Source organism: Ylistrum balloti, unplaced genomic scaffold (genome assembly GCF_031769215.1).
Source record: "Ylistrum balloti isolate Yb309-2 unplaced genomic scaffold, AGI_CSIRO_Ybal_v1 Utg370038, whole genome shotgun sequence".
Lineage (NCBI taxonomy): Eukaryota > Metazoa > Mollusca > Bivalvia > Pectinida > Pectinidae > Ylistrum > Ylistrum balloti.
Genome location: NW_026782097.1, coordinates 2,517,355 through 2,531,824, shown reverse-complemented (window position 1 = coordinate 2,531,824; position 14,470 = coordinate 2,517,355). Strand labels below are relative to the sequence as shown.

Genomic DNA, 14,470 nt, shown 5'->3' with positions numbered 1-14,470 from the left:
GAATATTTCAGGTCATTTCCTAATTCACGTAAAACGATACTTCAATGCTAAAGTATAAATTAGCAATTATGAAATATTTACGTGATGTCCATTGTACTGATATGAAAATGTGAATTAATTACACTGAAAAAAAGTGTGCAATTAAAGAGCATTTGATTGGTAACATTAAGGAATTCTTTATGAGGACAAATCATCAACGTTATTTGGAACAACCTATTGTCATGGAAAATGTTGATATGATGTACCACGTGAACTATCCCTGTATCCAATATGAACACAAAATAAAGAGGCGTTGGACATTTCAGTGAGGTTACATAGATATATGAACATTACGGAATTTATTGAATCAATCTTTCGATCACTTTCGTTATTCCTCCTAGACTTAAAACTCTGGATCCATAGCATTATTGACTGGTCATCGAAGGACGAAGGAGCTGTTTAATGCAGTTTAATTCATTATTTGGCTCTACTATATCTAATTTTGAGTTTATATTCACACGTTTGTCTTTTGTGTTATCTTAGATGAGGTAAACCGAAAATTGTTTGGTTCTCCTAAAAACCACAAACGACATACTCAAATTCGTAGAATTGACAACAATGAGCACCACATATGGATATAGCAGAAAGATGCACTTTCTTTTTCCCAAAACGTTAAAGGATGAGATAAGTCAAAATGATAAGCTGTACCTGTAAAGAAAACACAGACTTAATGGCCGTTAATAGGTAAAATCTATATCACTATACAATTTTTGAACTTTGCTGTATGCTCTGATGCCATAATTCCGTCTTCTTTCAGGTAGTGCGTATAACACTTACTTTCCCCAGTGTGCGTTGACGTTATATTGGGGTATTACTAAAAAAGCGTAGTCGAAGACGCTCTCATTTTCCAACTATTAGCTTTCATTATAATTTGATATTTTGTTCTCGATTCATTGATATGGAATCAAGCTTTCGTTAACAATGTCGAAATAACTTTTTATTCAATATTCTTTCCTTTGTATATATCTATTGATTTTCCCTCTTTTTAATTCTTCCCTATTTGTACTTTGTTCGATTCTGTAGTTCAGATCTGACTACACAACAACTGTCTGCATTCCATCTGCACCTGAACAGAATATAGTCGACCTTCAATAATTCTTACACCTTCCTTGCGGCTAAAAATCGTACGGATTGGGCGTTTAATGGACTGTCAAAGTTCATCGAGTTGAATACTTTCACAACTTTCTGTAACAGTGCGACGTCAAAGATCAGTATGGTAAGTATTACATTCTAGTATGGGATCAAGAATTTTTTTAAAACTGTCAAAGTAATTCCTTTACCTGTTAACACGTGTAATTATTTAATTAGGTTTTCGAAATATAAATCTATGATATGACAAATATCGTGTATTTCAGTTCTTTCTTCTTGTGGATTTATATGTAATAGCATCACGTATTGATATTAGATTTGATGGAAAGTGGGAAAGAACAGTCATTCAGACCAGAAGAAAATACATATCAACAAATACAAATGAGATTATCTTTCCTTATAACAGTAAAAATACAATCTAATTGACTAATGAAATGTGCTTTAAACAGTTGCAACATATGAAATGGCCCATGTGATAATCCTTGTGGTAGTCCTCATGTTTACAAATGATGTGCTAACCTTCTTTTTCCTTTTGATTGTTTTCTTATGTTTATAAAGTATATTTTCTGGATGGTAAGTTCCTCTCGAACACATCGGTTTCCAACAATGGATGCCAGAATATATTGTGCGGAGCTCGTAAGTATGCCGCATGTTTTTTGTTGTTTTCAACCTGCTTTAATGTCAGAAAGAGATATAATATAGTAAAATCGATAATGTTTTGTGCAGGTGTGGTTGATCAAGCAAGCCATGCTCCTCCTTCTGTAACATCTAGTCCTATTTCCTTAGTACTTTTTTTTTTAAGATCTCAGTGTATTTTGCGTGAATGTCAATGTGATTTTATCTTAAGCAGATTCGTTTAACAGCCATGAATACTCCTCCATAGTAAGGGCAGTTGTCGAGAAACCTCTAATACAAATTCAAAACCAATGAAGCCTGGCAAATATCAATCAAAGAAAATTGACATGGATGGATGAATTCGGTGAGAAAACCAGGAGTATTTCTTAAAAGGTCAATCTAATTTAAATACAAATCATTATTATACGTTATGAAAATCCGACGGTGGCCGGTAAGGGGTTACGTTTAGATTTCCTTTTAACTAACCAATAAAGACGTGATTGGCAAAATCTTGCCAGAGCCTTTTTATCTTCGACTCTTTTCATGGATGGTCGTAATTTCACAAACCGCCTGGCACTGAAAAGAATATTTTGGATAATGTATGTGGTATCGATGGATTCTCATTACCGTAACTACTTCTAAAGTGACACTTTAAATATTTTCAACACTGCTTTTATTACCTGTCCATTACTTCATCTTTATTCCTCGAATTTGCACTCGCTGCTGAACAAGCATATGAGAGACGAGCTTTCATTGGCTGAAAATTGACTTTGAATTGTAAGCCTTGAAGTCATCTGAACGTGACCGGGTACCAACATAATTTCATAACGTGATGTTTGATAATGATCTGTGTTTTACTTAGAAGGCAGCAGGTCAAGAGTTGTACATTTTTTTGTGTATGATGCAGTTTCACAAATTAACTGGCATACGACTTATTTATAACTAGCTTTATGTTAAGGTTGTTAACAACTGTTTGTGTCTCAGTCAACCTTTTCTTCTTTAGTTGCATTCAAATTATAATCAAATGCTTTAAAACCAATAGTGTTTATTGAGTTTTTATTGGGGTGGTTTTCAGTAAACAATGATCTCATGTGTTCGGACTCAGTTAGCCGTTTGCATTTATGCATAACTGTAACACTTACTTACGTTACTTACAGTGAAAAGAAAGGAACAAACGTAAAATGCATATCTTTGTAAATTTATTGTAACAAATCGTTCCAATGAACTTAAAATAAAAATCGTACAACTAATCATCAACATGACAATACAGCGAAATTTGTTGTCATTTTGTGTCACAAAACTCGAGATTTGTAGTCTCGCTAGCACTTCACATAAAACATCACAAGACAAGATTGGAGAATCGTAAATATAACAGCAGTTCTACCATTGATAAATGACATGAAAATAATAGCACAAAATTAAAATGCACGGAGAGTTTTTTTTTATATATATTACAGTAAAAGTAAAAGGGAATGGATGGATTTTTAGATTGTCCATTAAAGATCAATACCTATATATACACATCTTCTTGAGGTCATGAGACATCAAATGCGTAGGTTTAAAGCTTGTGCCATTTTGCAATGTTCATCACTGTCTTGGAATTTCGCCTTCTTTAAAGGTACACTCGTCACACTGACGAGAGGCTAGCATTTTACATGAAAAATTGTGGAGAGCGTCATGTGCTTCTGTAATTAAAAAAAGGCTTATTATACTTCAATAATAAGTAGATCATTTCAGAACAGAAAGATTCTCATGGACAAAATTGCAAGGAAATACTACTTACTGAATTTGTTTTAAAAACACTGTCATAGACAGGGCTCATGTACGTATATATTAGGAAAGGATATAACAGAATAAAGAATATATATATATAACTTAATATAAATATATATATATATATAGAATGAATTCACTTAAACAGACAAATAGAACATTACTTTAGACGAAATGCTGCTCATTACAGGTAATAATATTTAAGTCAATCGATTTATTACGATTTAAAATTACCTTTCAATTTTTGTTGCAGAGAAAACCGCACTTGTCGTTCCTGCTCAAGTTCACTTGTCAGCGTATCTGGAAAAAAGAGATTCGAGAAATTATCACTGTAAAGAAAAGGTAGCGAGACATTATTAAGCATAGCTTCTGGTGGATGGGAGGACATCCTCTTGATATTGGTAACGAATACACTAATTTATCGAATAATGTTACATGAAATAATCATTCTCAGGTATTGTTTCCGCAGTGATCGTTCCATATTATGTATGACATTGAAGCCGAAGACACTTACTTTTCCGCAACATCTCATCTCATTGTCGTTGTAGTTTTAATAAGTCTCCATGTCTGTTTTCATAATTTGCCCTATCTTAATCTATTTTGATTTTGGGATAATATTCTGTTGACATGTAGATATTATCTTTGTTGTTGTTAGGTTTTTGATTTACAACTGTGTTATAAATGCCAGTTTATTATTTGTTATTGATGGAATTTATTGACAAATAAATTAACTTTGCTCTTTACAATTACACCTACCTTGAAAATGTTTAGATGATATATGGTTTCTTAATTAGCATGTGGTGGAATTATTTATGAATGAAGGGAAAACAAAATCTCTAACTAGGTCGTGTTTAACTTAAACTGAGTCGTGAATTAATAACAAAAGGACGTGGTTCATTTGAAGATTATGCTCGAAGCAAGACATATCGATGAAAATCGAACTTGCCATGCTCGGAGTGCTCTTTTAATGTCATTAGATGTCGAAAGAAAGGTTGAAAACAGTTTTCTTACATAAACGTGTTTTAATGCGATTTAATCTATCGGCTCGTTCGTTATGATTGCGAATTTAGATCAAAGACAATCATTTAAGACTTCTGTTATGCATTTTTTTCCATCAACACGAGTTTGTAATCTGTGTTCAAATAATTGTTGATCGCTTTTTATGAAATGCCTGACTTACTCCGTATTATTTACAGCGGAAATTTATCTTATTGCAAGATTTTCCTTTTCCTTTCCTTAGAAAAAATAATGATAATGGGTTTGATATATAACAGTTGGATCCAATACTTCTAAATTCATAAAAGTCTATCAATATGGTTCCCAGAATATGATACCCAAATCCGCAAGGGTCCTTTGTGATAGTTTAATTCTGGCATTTTATTTGTTCTCTATTTAGAAAATAAATAATAATTTCCCAGTATTATGTATGAATATAAACATTGCAATAAGCAAATCACCGGTACATATGTAAAATAATAATAATAATAATAATAAATTCCAAAGACTCTGGATTTCGTTCGATTGTAATATTATCTCGTCAGAAGTCCATGATATTTAAAAACTCTTGACCAATGGTCTGTTCCATATTGTCGGACCTATTTCGCACTATCTAAAGATGGAAATAGATGTTTTAACTCACCTCTAACTATTTGTAGTTGTTGTGTTATTTCATCCCTGTAGTTATGTTCTCTGTTAACCTCTTCTTTAAATGTTTCTGTAAATAAATAAGTGTAAAAAATCGATTCAGATGTTTGACATCGATGCGAACAAGGTGTCTCATCTATCATATATGAAAGGTTTTAGATATGGTTCAATTGAATTGCTAATCCGTCTGTTTTCCAAAAATGACAACATCTTATCTCATAAGAGATCAATTTATGTTTATGGTCCAACACATATACGCCATATACAAACATGGTTAATAGCTGAAATTTAAATAATGAATGACAGTAAAGGAATTATGTCTCGTTATGGACTGACAAGTGTTTGTTATGCACAATTTAACTCAAAACTTATCGTCATGGGCATTACAAAAATAGACGTGAAAGTTTTTGGTTTCAGTAACATATTGTAAATACTGCCTTGTATTATACAGTACTATTGCAATGGAATAATAAAGGTGACATTTTCACTTTTTCGTGTGTTTGTGTACCTTTGTGAAATAATGTGTTATATTCAATATTACAAAATTCTTTTGTTGATCCATTTGTCGTGTCATTTTTATATCATCATTAAAAATAAAATACCTTTCATTAGCTCAATATCTTTTTCTATTTTTCTTCTTGTATCGATCTCTTTCCGTAACTTCATCTGCAGTTCTTCTACAAAAAAATGTTTTAATCGTTTGAATTCAATAGCTAGATGTATGTCAAGACAGTGGCCAAACCTATATTTAAACATTGTAACAATTGATTAATCTTTTCGTATCTGTTTAATTATAATTGATTTTCACCAATCAAAATATGCTATTAACGTTGCAAATGACTTAAATCAATAAATCACATTCAAAGACATGTATAAAATATTAATATCGGAAAATTTTTATGGCGATAAATGAAAAATTAGCATTTCCGACGACAAAGACAAAATAATGCAATTCGATGCACGTTATATGATATTAATTTTCCGGTGTGACAGTTGAACGGATCCGGCGTTTCCTGAATATCATAATAAAGGTACAATATTTTCAGTCCGAGGAGACAAACCATTTAACCAATTTACCTTTAGATAGATTGATATCGTCAGCTGCCTTCTCTGTATGGTCGGCCTCACCGTCTGTGAAATCAAATGTGTAATTAATAATCCAAACTGAATATGTCGATAAATCAAGCAGCTACTGGTCAACAAAGCGTGTAATAAATAAGCGGAACGCAGTTTTATGCTCTAGCTGACACAGCACGTTTGGGGAGAGGTTTGAAATAACCTTTGATGTTAAAGGGCATATGTAATATGATCTGAAGTTTTATAGTCCGTATTTCAATGTTAACATTATCTCACATTTAATTAGGTATGTGTTTTGTAAGTACGACAAAGATAAAGGTAATTAATAATTTCTTCAGCGTTAATAAATGTCATAGGACATTGGAATGGCCACAGGTAAAGGACACATACAGTAGTTGTAATAATGGGAACATGAACCTAGCCAGAAAGTGAACCAGTAGTTCAAATCTTAATCGTTCCCTTAACGTCTAGTGACCGTTTCACCCAGCCATGTAATATTAAAGTTCTCGATTATTGAATAATATATATAAATGACGAAAGCGGTGACTGTTCCCTTCAGCTCGGCATAACGCGTCTACATCATCAATACTTGATAAGGTGAGTGATTAAATGGCACACATAGGCTAAATTAAAAGGTGGATTATATTAAATTACTGTTACAAATCTCACAATTCAAGGTTGGCATAGAGTGGTTAATAATTGAAGCGGATGAGTTTAATAATAAGTGTATGATTAAAATGAGTAAAATAAAGCCTGTATAGGAACACTACCAACATTATGCTGAATACAACAAAATACCTGTAGGTCTATTTCAATCATAATAACAAATATATATATAGGTGTTAGACGTTCTATATTATAACCAATTGCATGCGGTATGGAAGAAATATAAATGTACCATTGAAATTTTTGTCTGCCTCAAATGTCGGTTCGTCTCGATTCTGACAAAGCTCATTGCTGTTTTTTGTCGTAACGTCATCTGCAATCCAAACGAAGATATATTGAGTAATCGGGGAACATCTGTTTACTTGACTATATGTGAACACAGCAAAGACGCCGTTGTGCATACAAACACTATAAGAAAATATCAACATGTGAAAATAGTCATAATCCAAACTTTTGACCTGCTATATAACATGACAGAGATGGTTGCTGCTGCGTGATTTAGTCATCAATTTTTTCTATAAATAAAGTTATCATGTATCGATTTGTTAAAGACAAAAGATTGGAGAACAGTGAGACAACACATACACATAAAACTCACCTTCGGCCGAGGGTTCCTGATTATCCTGCAAAACGTAATATCATATTTAACTGATTCGTTGTTCTCTTAAATTGTGATAGTTACAGTGTTGCGGTAATGTTTTATCAACAACAAGGAAAGAGAAAATAAAAACAAAACATTGGTAAATTAAAATATTACAACTCGATGAATTTTAAGACTATGAACTTGCATGCTATGGTTCCACTAAACATTCACGGTGTATTTTACAAATATCTGGGAGAAAAATGTCTTACCTTCCTGTCCTCCGGTGTTTCTTTAGTAATTGTGAACTCTGGTGAGTACACAATGCCATTGCTTTTCTCACTGTATCTAGAACCAGCAGGGCTACAGACATTATCAACTTCCTCGCTGCTAGTATCGTGCTGTAGGTCTTCTTTGTCTTCATTTCTTCCCTCATCAGTGATATCAATTTCATCGTCTGAATCGTCGTCGTCGTCTCTATCACTATTTCTAGCACTATCAAGTTGATCATCAGGTTTTTTCACCAACCTGAAGGCAGAGAACCTCTCTCCATCCGAATTGTTATATGAAGGACTATGATCTGGAGACGAAAGGTCATTGTCATTACCATTATCATACATATCAACCACGTCTTGATTGTTGATATTCTTAAAAGGGTACATAGCGCCCCTGATACCATTGCGGTGATGGGCGCTCATCTGAGAGTTCCACAACATGTTATAAGTAGGCAGAACCCCGTGTATACCCCATGAGGTACTTTGTAAAGAGGCTGCCTTTGTGGTATCAATGCCACTTTCTTTATTGAATGGTAAACCCAAGCTAAAAGGGGGTGAATGGTTTAGCTGACCAAACTGATATGGTTTCCCTGGCAGCGACAGCAGTGGAAAGGGTGAATATGGAGACGGATACATCGGTTTGTTTACAACACAGTCGTCAAGTCGAAGTCGAGTTTTCTTTTCTGACGGCTCTAACTTTGAGGGTAAAACACGACTCGAGCTTCCATGGCTACTTGACATGACTCGCTTCCGGTTTCCGCCATTAAACATAGCCTTTACATCTTCCCATGCACAGGTTATATCGTCCTTTTCACATGGATCGCAAAGTTTCAGGTGGCGTCTCCATGAATTAAAGTTAGCAGCATCAGGGTGATTATATTTAGAATCGGGTGTGCGATGAAAGTGAAATATGAATTTATTCGGGGAGAAGTATGCATTACAAACAACACACTTGATGCATTTTGCTCTTGAGCTATTGTATCGTGATGGCTCAAACTGGCCTGTGCAACCCCAACCACACTCGTGTTTTACGTCGAAACGAAAGTTTTCGGGTAACTTTGGGGGTGAATTGTCTTCCAAAAAAGATTTGACCAACCTTTCCGCCTCTCTCAGTGTGATCATACCACAGCGACGGGAAGATATGGGCATCGCCCCAGCCCTCCTCAGGATTTCAAGTTGTACGGGTGTACATTGTACACAAGTGATACCCAAAGCCACGCGCCTATTATGTATTTCATTATAACTGTAATTCTTAAGCAGAGTGTTACTAATCTGGGCGAGACAAAGTCTTTCTTTTTGGTCGATGAAGAGGGATACAATGGGAACACCCTGGAGAATGACACTGCCTACGTGATTTTGACGAACGTATGTCCCGTTTGCCAGTCGCAAATGTGTCTGTGCGAGAACTTCGGGGAGAAGAGACGACATATCAGCATTGTCTTTGTCCATAGTTGTAGTATTACTGCTAATATCCTCCGAAATCAGTGGTGATCCGTCTCTGCTAGAGTCATTCTGAAAAATACAATATTTAGACACACGAACTACTAAAGGCTCAAGAAGTTTTGTAACAAGGTCGATACTTGTTTAGCTGTTCATCTATGTAAGCATTCACATATGCAGTATTACTGGGGAAAATCAAAACGAAATGTCAGTTCGCCGAAGTTCATATGATGTTAAAGCTTTGTTTTCTTTAATCATAAATAAATTGGTTTCACCTCATATACAAATGTAGTCCCAGACGAAACGTAGTTCTGAATATTTCCAGTATCATACTGATCACCTCACGTTTAATGTCGTCTTTTACCTGTAGTTAATTTGAGTGTGCATGACTCTACATGTTCCTCTCTATGATAAATTACTATGACATAACAATATGCATTCATATTTTATACGTTTATAATAACTTCCTGTCACAACCATGCTATACACCATATTAGATATCACAACATCTTTTATAACGTTGTTGTGTTTGTGGTTGAATAATTATCGATGTCGCTACTAAAGAAATTGAAACATTTTCTAGTTTTAAAATGAATAAAGTGTCTTTATAAAATTTTGATTAAAAAGAAACACTATCAATCAACTATTTAGTGAAAACAGAAGTTAATTAAGACTAGAAGAAAGTAAAAACATAATTATTATTTAATGGTGTTTTTAAAAAATACTATTCCTTAATGGAAAATCGTTATGTTTACACAAGACTCGTTTAAAGAAAATTTACGCCATACATCAAGAGCATAGACAACGCTATAGTTTTACCGAGAGAGCAACGATACTCTTTCATTTGGAATGAAAATGATTTGCTTGCGTATCTAATCGATATTTTGCCGATATGAATATGTGCTATCCGATCCATCGGCAGTAAATGATTTCCAGCAAATAACGGTAGAGTTGATGTTGAAATAAGAGATGTTTTGGGTGGTTTTAGATTTTATTAACAAAGGAAATGGTGATGACTGGTATGAATAAAGATTGATATTGCTTCCGTATTAATAACAGCAGACGTCCGGCACTAATACCACTGATTTATGATGATTTGAATACAATATTTTCTCGCGGTGTATTTAATGAAAGAGAAACCTGTGAATCTCTGGCTAATTTTGTAAACTTAATCAACTCCATTTTCACAGACATATGGTCTAGTTCATCTTATAGGAGAAAGTCTAACCTTTTCTGTCAGTATTAAGAAAGACAACAATAACCAAAGGTTCATCAAACATTGCAATAGCATACCGCCATTTACCTGTGTCACGGTATGGAAGCAGCGTTAGCTATCCATATGTCCCGTCACCTATCAATTACTGCGCGCCTCTCTGCATCTTATTTCAAAGAAACGGTCGGTGGTATCTTCAACAATATGTTCTCAGAGAGGAGTTAATCACCGATTAAAGTTTCTGGGACGGTGATCAATAGATAATGATACATTAGTTGATATTTATATTACACTGGATATCTAATTACCTATTGAATATTTTACAATTAATATTTTTTTTGTGTTTGACTCTTTCCTAATTTCAGACATACTTTTTAAACCTGACGTTGTCCGATATTTATTACAAAAATAAACGTTTTCATTTTTATGATGCAGACTGAAGCTGATGAAAATATAATTATTTAATTGCGATATGCAATATCTTGTTTCAAGCTACAAGTTAATTAACGGGTGTGGTACTGCTGTGTGCATTGCCAGTTGCTCATAGGTAATTTTATCTGCTGAATCTAAAAGTTAATTGAAAGCGGCAGTCTTTGACATCAAATTTCTTGGGAGTCATAAACACAAACGACTCCTCTGATGATTGAAATAATTTTCAATACAACCTTGTACCTAGCTCACCGATATGTTTATGTATCATCAAAAGACCGATGGCATGCTAATAATTGTTTATTTGCATGACCATAAGAAACTTAAAGAATAATTAAAAGTGAACACCGCCATCTTGGCTTTATTTTCCTTTATTTCACGATCAAGAATCATGAATATTAACAGTTGATATTTTAAACGGATATTGTTCATTCGACATGATTCATTATGAACGAAATGGCATATCTCTCTGATAAAATCACTCTGAGGTAAATAATGTGTTAAACAGTGAAAAAAATCGATCAGACTCAAGCGTGTTTTTACTACTAATTTGGATTTTTATGTAAAAGTAGAAGCTACAAAGTTTACAATTAATATATATTTGAAAAGAGCAAATACGTTTTAACTAAAAAAAATATGCATTTAAGTTTGCGCACTAGTATTTGAAAACTGGTAAAAATTAATTGTCTTTTTTTTCAACTTTAACACATTTTTACTGGCATGACTGTAACTTTTAAGAAAATAACAATTAATGGTGCAAAACCGCTGATACCGGAGAATAATCGAAGATCTCATAATATATAAATTCTATAGGAAACGTTTTTATTCATATGATTTTTGTCTTCCTGTATATTTCATTCGGAAAACGACATTAGCGATATATAATGTGTAGGATATGTCAATGTTTTAATAATGAAACCCGAAGTGGATTTACACGGAGATTACAATGATAACGGAAAGATTAATGGAAACATCATGTTTTAGCCTACTCGCTTAACATCACTGACGAGTTGTAGAAGGATGAAACAGCTGCTTTATGCAGTTTAAAACTGTACATTTGTATAAAAATGTGCTGTTTATTTTGTATAAACTTGAAAACATTTCTGTCTGAATACCGTTTAATTACTCTGTCCGCTGCTTCATTCTAAATGTATTAATGACAATATTTAGTTAACACTCGGTATATTGATATATTTAAATACATATATAAGATTAAGTGGCAGATTATGTACAAGTCAATCTTACAGAATCAAACAACTTCACATAAGTCATAAAACATACTTTCCGTCAATAAAAATTCAATAGCAAAGCATTTTAACTTTTATTACAATTATTACCTAATGCCAGTTTAGAGATACATTCACCATGAAACCTTAAACATAACTTAATTCAGTGGTAACAGTGCTGTATAAGAAGATGATATTGCCCTTTCCATCAAATACAGTAATAACAAAATGACACGTTGACATTAATCAACACAAGAAACAGGTCTGAATAAATCCATCCCATACAGATTAGCTTAAGTTAAATCAAATAAATACAAAATCATCGACATGTGACACATTTATTACTTACCATGATTGTGACCATAATTCGAAAACGTATTCACAGAGGAAAGTTCATGCCAGTTTTTATAAAAATGTAATCTTTCTTTTCAGAAATCAAACAGAACGTGTCATCTTCAGTTAGAGTGATGATAGATGATTTTATACACCACTTAATAGTTGAGCCCAACGCTGTATCTGATGCTGCTCCTATCACTGGCCTAGTGACAATGACGGTCCATTTAGCATAACTGTCACATATATGTGTTGACAACAAGGTACAATTAATGATGAACACTTTAATTCTGACATATGGCAGACGCACAACTTTGTTTCTTTGGAAAATTATGCATTGTAATATTCAACGAGCAATGAAAAATTGTATGATTGTTGGAGGAAGCGAGGATAGATGCGGCACAGGAGGCGTGTTACAATTGATCGAAGATACAAGAAGCTATCTCATTGGTCTATTCACCGCAACAAATTGCTTCTCTGAACCAGTCATGCGCGACCACACTAGACTGACAGCAAACGTCACCGCTCTTTCATTCCAAATATTGTATTGAAATCCCCAATGTAATTCAATTTGTCTACTGACAGGATCGGAAATAATTTTGTGTTCCTTTTTACATTTTCAACACAATTCAACTTCGTTTAATATTCAAGAACCAACATAGCCGGACTTCTTTTCGGAATTCAAACTATTTTACAGGCATGTTATATATGGTTAAATAACCAGGTAATCAATGAAATATTGTTCCAGTACTTAAATGATATTGTACTTTTTTAATCAACCCCTTCGACAAGTATGACTGCAGTTGAACTTCCGACATTTGTCTTCTATTTCTAGCAAACAATATTTCTAACAAACTATTCAAAGTTTTATTACAACTGTATTTATGCTACACTCTTTTTCTGTCACTCATTACAAGTTTTAGTGTCACAGTTTGACCTTTTGTGTTAAGTATGTGTATGTGTGTTTTTCTTGTGTTTTATTTGTTGATGATAGACAAGTAATTGACATGATATAGCTCCCTCCGTTCTTTGTTGATATCCCTGTTGTTACAAAAACAATTTACCTGCATTTACAACATTCTTTTACCGTAATAAGTTTCCAGTGCTTCACAACTGAGGTAAATGTCATTTATTTTCAAGAGAGAGGTTTATATATTCATTGTGCCTATATGGACTTGTTTTATAGCCTAATTTAGCGATTGTTAAAACCTAATCCAAATAATATATTAATAAACAAATACGAAACGTTTTTGTTATATTGTAATTACATGCACTGTAATCAATTATTTGCGGTCTATTTAATTATGATAGGCTACTTGTCGCAAACGTCTCATCTGTTGCCAAATATTGTTTGGTGGTTGCATTGATTACATGTCTTCATGATGTAAGATAATGCTTGTATCTCCTTTTCTTTTATGTTCTTTTCCTTTGTTTTCTGCTTCCGTGAAAAACGAAATTAATTATATTCTTATCTGTCACAGATGTTTACAATAATATAACATTTTGATGATATAAAGAGAATTCATTGTCCGTTCTGATGTACATGTGATTAGAATTAAGTACTGACTTAATGTGTTCATTCATTGATACCTAGTTATGAAGCTGGTGTTAATCAGTGAATATATAGACCTATCATAAATTGAATATTTGTTTACTTTTTCACACTCCTGAAAATAACATTATGTAATAGCTTTGATACATGTTGTAGTTGTTTAAAATTACTCCGTTTATCAGCGATTGATAAATGTGATAACTAAACAATATATGAAACGTTGAACGATAACACCGATAAAAGCGTGACCTGGCTTGTTTACCAAATCATTAAAATTCTCATTGCAATTTATACAAAAAAAAATGTAAAATTTTTCAGCATGAAATATTGGATGGTATATAAATGAGATTTATATACTTGTTTTAAATTACTTATTTTGGTATAGTACTACCAAAAAATATACGAAAGAAAGTATAGATTTTATCGATGCATATCATACCAATTGTTTTATACGTGATGTGCATATAAAACTTTACTTTTGGTTGTTTATTTTTTATATATCAAGTAGTAAACCATTTT

General features: G+C 33.2%; 1 protein-coding gene across 1 annotated transcript; it reads right to left on the bottom strand.

The window, feature by feature from the left end:
• Positions 1-3,330: 3,330 nt before the first annotated feature.
• Positions 3,331-12,430, bottom strand: LOC132548973 (SKI family transcriptional corepressor 1-like). The gene is made up of 9 exons (XM_060212874.1): positions 12,416-12,430; positions 7,756-9,270; positions 7,502-7,526; positions 7,136-7,216; positions 6,238-6,291; positions 5,763-5,837; positions 5,156-5,230; positions 3,751-3,816; positions 3,331-3,428 (listed from the first exon to the last, which is right to left on the bottom strand). The coding sequence occupies exons 1-9, from the start codon at positions 12,428-12,430 to the stop codon at positions 3,331-3,333; spliced, it is 2,004 nt and encodes a 667-aa protein (XP_060068857.1).
• Positions 12,431-14,470: the final 2,040 nt, after the last annotated feature.

Bases quoted from the DNA above. Each gene is read 5' to 3' on its own strand.
- LOC132548973 (XM_060212874.1), bottom strand. The intron at 5,231-5,762 runs GTATTTTATTTT...ATTTATTTACAG, and splicing joins AGATATTGAGCTAATGAAAG to AAACATTTAAAGAAGAGGTT. The intron at 3,817-5,155 runs GTGAGTTAAAAC...TCTTTTTTCCAG, and splicing joins ACAACTACAAATAGTTAGAG to ATACGCTGACAAGTGAACTT.